Source organism: Triticum aestivum, chromosome 5D (assembly GCF_018294505.1).
Source record: "Triticum aestivum cultivar Chinese Spring chromosome 5D, IWGSC CS RefSeq v2.1, whole genome shotgun sequence".
NCBI classification, from domain to species: Eukaryota; Viridiplantae; Streptophyta; class Magnoliopsida; order Poales; family Poaceae; genus Triticum; species Triticum aestivum.
In genome coordinates, this window is record NC_057808.1 from 352,916,638 (window position 1) to 352,922,504 (window position 5,867).

Genomic DNA, 5,867 nt, shown 5'->3' on the forward strand with positions numbered 1-5,867 from the left:
GAAATGAAAAATCCATTGAGCCAAGGCTCTTCTAGTGCACAAAAGATCTTGGAGACGATGTCACCCAAGTCGCATTTATTGTCAAATCCTATTTCGTGCGGGATGCACAAGTGTTAGGCCCGGGGGTGGGGGGGGGGGGGGGGGGTGTATACGTGTCTTGGGTCTTGCGCATTCCTGGTTTTAGTCAGCTTTCTCCTTATTTTCATTTCCTTCTATTTTTCCTTTTCATACTTGTTCAATTTTTCTTCCTTTTTTTATGTTTTTCCATATTTTTTGTTTCTTTTCACCTGTTCTTGATTTATGTTTATATTTTTTATTTTATACTTCGAACATTTTCCCACAATATATAAACATATATTCACACGTGTATGAACTTTTTTTAATCTATGATTTTTTGGGTACATGGGTATAAAATTTTATTTACGTGAATATTTTTGAATAGGCAATGTATTTTTATTTCACACGTGTGAGAATTTATGAGAAAGTATGTGAATTTTTTTAATTATTCATAAAGTATGTTTCTGAAGTAATGTTACTTGAATTAATTTTTCCGAAGTAAAAAAAACAAGGACCTAAGTGGGCTGCATCATGGCTGGCCCATATAAGGCGTTCAGGTGTTTCCTCGACAATCCGTCACGGCAAGCGCGGAACAGGAGGGCTCGCGTTTGTTTTTCGTTTCATCACTGTTCTACTACACTATTCTACCTTTCCTTCTCTCCCTTGTGTGTCTCGAATTCTTGGTTCATTTCGCAGCCTCTAGGCGTGGCTGGCTTGTTGCCTCGGTAAAAAAGCGCATCACGTGGCAACCGTAGCGTGCTCCCTCCCATTGCCGAGAGGGAAGAAGGGAAGCAGCCACGCAACGCGATTCGAGCCCGGTCGACCTGGTGTTGCGGGCCAGGGCTCCGATCCAGCCTTGGACTCCACGTCCAAGCCAGGCACCCGATGCCATCCCCTTCCCCGGCACCGTTAAAAACTGAGCTCGCGCTTCTCCCCGCTCCATCAACCGAACCCCACGCCACCACGAGCTGTACATTTCTCATCAGGGTCGCGGTGAGTTCCTTCCGGAGCCGGGATGGCGAAGAGCACATGGGCGCTCATCTGCCACCTCCACGCCATTGCCGGGTACGCGCATGCACGACACAGCTCACGCCTCCTGAATCCTTCAGTTTCCATCATCACTTATTTGGCTATAATGTTGTGGATCATGGGCGCTTCTCTTTCCTCTGCAGGCCGAGCCTGACCCTGATATACCCGCTGTGAGTGGGCATTCCTGCCGATCGTTGCACCTTGCGTTGCAGCGGTTAACTGTGGCTAGGCTATGATATGCTCTGTACTGAGAACGTTGGTAAGATCTGTGGGTGTATGTGTGAGCTGTTGGTTTTGATCATCAGGTACGCGTCGATCTGCGCGATGGAGAGCACGTCCAAGCTGGACGACGGCCAGTGGCTGGCCTACTGGATAATCTACTCCTTCATCGCCCTCTTCGAAATGGCAGCCGAGCAAGTCCTCTACTGGTAAGATTCATGCTCTTTCCCTGAACATTTTGCTCCGCATGCAGAAAAGATAATCGTGTTGATCTTGCAGGATACCGCTGTGGTACGAGCTGAAGCTGCTATTCGTGGCGTGGCTGGTGCTGCCGCAGTTCAGGGGCGCGTCCTTCATCTACGAGAAGTTCGTCCGGGAGCAGATCAGGAAGCACGGGGTGATGCTGCACGAGCACCACGGCCACGGCCATGGTCATGACGCCGGCCACACATCGCACGTCCTGAAGGTACTGAACCTCGCCGTGTTTCTCTGTTGTCTTTTCAAAATAGCATGGTAGTGGACGCTTAAGCATCTTGCGTTGCTTTATTGTTTGCCGAACGTGCAGGCTGAGCATGGCGTGCACTGAGGAGCAAACGGGCCAGGAGAACGTCTGCCTGTCCGCCGACGACGAGCCTTAACCAAACCCGCTGATCAGGGATCCCCTTCCGAGCCGGCGTCCTTGTTGATATATGTTGTGAGATGGTTGGACACAACATCGGGTTGGGGTACGATGTACTACCTCTCTTCCTAAATGTAAGACAAACTGCTAAAACGTCTTACATTCAAAAACAGAGGGTATACGTGCTAATTCGATGATCCCTTGTATATTTATAAATAAAATAACGAAAGGATTTGTGTTCTTTGCGATCAATAAATTTGTATGGTGCTGGTTCCGCACATTTGGGATGCCTTATTAATTCATCGATTTCCTAGATTTATTCATGAGTTTACGGGAATTGTTCATGTATTTTAGATAACATATATAAGAAATGTTCATATATATTGAAAAACAATTATCATTTTTAGGAATAGGAGATGAACATTTCTACACATATGAGACGAACATTCTTTTAATGTCAGTGAGCAGTTTCCAAATATGCAAAAAAAACATGAGTAATATATTTTAAAAATGTGATGGACATTTTTCAAATATGAGATGAAAATTTTCTATAAACTTGAGATTAACATTTTACAAATATACAACATGCATATTTGCAAGCACAATGGACATTTTTCAAATACTCAACTTTTTTTTCAAGACACGATCAACACTCCAAATACGTTGTGTATATATGATATGATCATCTTCTTAATATATATGATGAACAATTCCTAAATATAGGATGAATTTTCTTGAATGATTGTCATCATTCTTAATATATGTGATTCCTAAATAGGGGGATTTCCACATACAAAACTTGTTTGACAACTGCATGTTCAACCCAGTCCCGCAACTGCGCCCTGTTCTGCGGCAGTTGTATGCCCACATCTGGCCCTTATTCACACATATTGTGCGGCAGTTGCATGTTCACCCTCGACCCACAGTTGCATATGTTTTAGCTCAACGGCAACTACACTCTGTAACATGACACATAACTGCAAGGGATAAATCTGCCAGCAACCAGAGATGATATCCACCTAGAAAGGCGACTCGGATCTTCTAAGTCGACATCCCCTGGAGGGGGGGGGGGTACTGTTGGAAACATAGCATGCAATTTCAAAATTTTCCTACGCTCACGCAAGATGTATCTAGGAGATGCATAGCAACGAGAGGGGGAGAGTATGTCCACGTACCCTCGTAGACCGAAAGCGGAAGCGTTTGACAATGCGGTTGATGTATTCGAACTTCTTCTCGTTCCGACCGATCAAGCACCGAACGTACGGCACCTCCGAGTTCTGCACACGTTCAGCTCGATGACGTCCCTCGAACTCTTGATCCAGCAAAGTGTTGAGGGAGAGTTCCGTCAGCACGACGGCGTGGTAACGGTGATGGTGAAGTGATCCACGTAGGGCTTCACCTAAGCACTACGAGAATATGACCGGAGGCGTAAACTGTGGAGGGGGCGCCGCACACGGCTAACAATTGTTGGTGTGTGTTCTAGGCGCCCCCTCCCCATGTATATATAGGTGGGAGGGGGAGGGGAGCTACCTTGCGCACCCCAAGTAGGAGGAATCCTACTTGGGGGCCCTATTCCAAAATGCCCCCCCTTTCCTTTTACCGAGGGGGGGAGGAGGATGGAAAGGGGGGCCGAACCCCCTCCTCCTTCTCCTATTCAGCCTCCTTCCTTAGGGGGGGCGCCACCCCTTGCGGGTTGGTGTGCTCCCCTCCTATGGCCCATAAGGCCCATTATTCCGCCCGGGGGTTCCGGTAACCATCCCCGGTACTCCCATATGTACCCGATACACCCCAGAACACTTCCGTTGTCCGAATACTATCGTCCTATATATCAAACTTTACCTCTTCACCATTTCGAGACTCCTCGTCATGTCTGTGATCTGATCCGAGACTCCGAACAACATTCGGTCACCAAATCACATAACTCATATAATACAAAATCGTCATCGAACGTTAAGCGTGCGGACCCTACGGGTTCGAGAACTATGTAGACATGACCGAGACACCTCTCCGGTCAATAACCAACAGCGGAACCTGGATGCTCATATTGGTTCCTACATATTCTACGAAGATCTTTATCGGTCATACCGTAATGACAACATACTGTAACGCCCCGGATCCGATGCGCCAGGCGTCTCCCAGTTATTCGTCATTGTTGCCATGTCGTTTGCTTGCGTGTTGCATTTTGCCATGTCATCATCTGCATTTCATCTGCATGCTTTTCAAAACTTGCATCCGGTCCTTTTCCCCATTGTCCGTTTCGCGATCCGACACTGTCCCTCGCGCCCGTCGCCCCTCTCAGACCTTGTTTCGTGAGCGGGAGAAAAACATTCTCGGAATGGGCCGAGATTTGCCGAGTGGCCTTGGTATATCACCGGTAGACCGCCCGTCAAATTTCGTTCCATTTGGAGGTCGTTTGACACCCCAACGGTTAACCGAGCTAACCGAAAGCCCCTTTTGTCTTGCAGCCCAACACCCCTCCAAATCAGCCCACTAACCCAGCAAAACCCCCTCCATGCTCTCGGTCGTTCGATCACGATCGTGTGGGCGAAAACCGCACCCCATTTGGACTCTCCTATCTCCCTATACCTATAAATAAGCCATCTTCCTCGAAATTTGCGGATGAATCCACCCCTAACCCTAGCCCTCTTCCTCCTCCCGCCGCCGGACATATCCGCGTCGTCACCGGACGTGTCCGCCCATCGCCGCCGGCCAATCCGAAGCCGCCACGTCGCCCCGCCGGCCAATCCGAAGCCGCCACGTCGCCCCGCCAGCCCTCTCTCTCCTCCCTCCACTGCCGGGCCCGCGGAGCCCAGATCGGGCCCGTCCCGGGCCGTGCTGGGCCCGAGGGAGCCCGCGCCTCCACCGCCCATCGCTCCGCCCGCCGCCGGCCCCGCCGTCGCCGCCCCGCCACCTCGCCGCGCCGGCGACCCCGAGTCCTCGCCGGAGGCCGCGCCCTCCAACCCCGCCGCCCCGGTCCCGCCGCTCGTCGCTCCGGCCGCGGCCTCGCCGCCCCGCGCCGGGAACCGCCCCGCCATCCGCCGCCTCGTCGCCGGCGCCTCCCCGCTGCTCGCCTTCGCCGCCATGCCGCTGGAGCCGCCGCCTTCGAGCACCGTCGTCTGCCCCGACCCCGGCGGCCATGGATCCGGCCGGAGGAGGTCTCCCCGGCCCCGGATCCGCCTCCTCCGCCTCTTCCCCGCCATATCCGGCCACCTCCCCGGCCAACTCCGGCGAGGTCCCCAGGATCTGGATGAGATCCACCACCACCACCAACCAAACGCCCCCGCCGTCCCGGATCTGCTCGTCCCCGAACCGCCCCGTCCAACTTTCCCCGAGGTCCATTTTTTCTTCCAAGTCCCAGATTTTCAACATCAGTTGCACATGTTTGACCTACTATAACTTCTTGCACATAGCTCCGTTTTGCATGCATAATATATAAAAATGTTCATTGTGAGATGCTCTTCATTTTGTTCCATTGGTTCATGTTCATTAGAGTTCATCTTGATGCCCTAATCATCATTGCAAGAGTGCCATATGATGTTAACCTGCTGAAACTGTTATAACTTGGTGATTTGTCTTTTTCGTTGCATTTTGTGTCTGCATCCTATGAGCATGAGCTCTACATGTGTTTTGAACTAAATCATGTCATATTTACAGGGGTGCTTGTCTTGTATTTTTGTGTTATATGTGGTGACTGGCACAAGCATGCAAAATAGCCTCCGTGATGTTGCTGATTTCTGTGACATTAATTTCTGCTAAGTCTGTAGCTGTAACATTGTGATGCCATGTAAACCTGCTGTCACCATGAGTTCTGTGCATAATCTGGAGATGTTCACTAAGTATGTTTTGTTATACATGTTATGATCTATCCATCCATGCCCTTGGTTGCATTTATAGCCTGATGTAGCTTGTTGTTATCATGCTCTAAACATGCTAAATAATGTTG

At 50.0% G+C, this 5,867-nt stretch overlaps 1 protein-coding gene across 1 annotated transcript; it reads left to right on the forward strand.

Moving 5' to 3' along the window:
* The first annotated feature begins 1,008 nt into the window (after nucleotides 1-1,008).
* Nucleotides 1,009-2,153, forward strand: LOC123124887 (protein HVA22). Its single transcript, XM_044545431.1, has 5 exons — nucleotides 1,009-1,122; nucleotides 1,230-1,256; nucleotides 1,392-1,514; nucleotides 1,585-1,771; nucleotides 1,871-2,153. Exons 1-5 carry the CDS (start codon nucleotides 1,073-1,075, stop codon nucleotides 1,889-1,891), a joined length of 408 nt encoding a protein of 135 aa, XP_044401366.1. The 5' UTR covers nucleotides 1,009-1,072; the 3' UTR covers nucleotides 1,892-2,153.
* Nucleotides 2,154-5,867: the final 3,714 nt, after the last annotated feature.

Excerpts from the sequence above, each read along its gene's own strand:
- LOC123124887 (XM_044545431.1), top strand. The coding sequence starts at position 1,073 with ATGGCGAAGAGCACATGGGCGCTCATCTGCCACCTCCACGCCATTGCC. Across the intron at positions 1,123-1,229 it reads CACCTCCACGCCATTGCCGG|GCCGAGCCTGACCCTGATAT; the intron begins GTACGCGCATGC and ends TTTCCTCTGCAG. Across the intron at positions 1,257-1,391 it reads CTGACCCTGATATACCCGCT|GTACGCGTCGATCTGCGCGA; the intron begins GTGAGTGGGCAT and ends TTTGATCATCAG.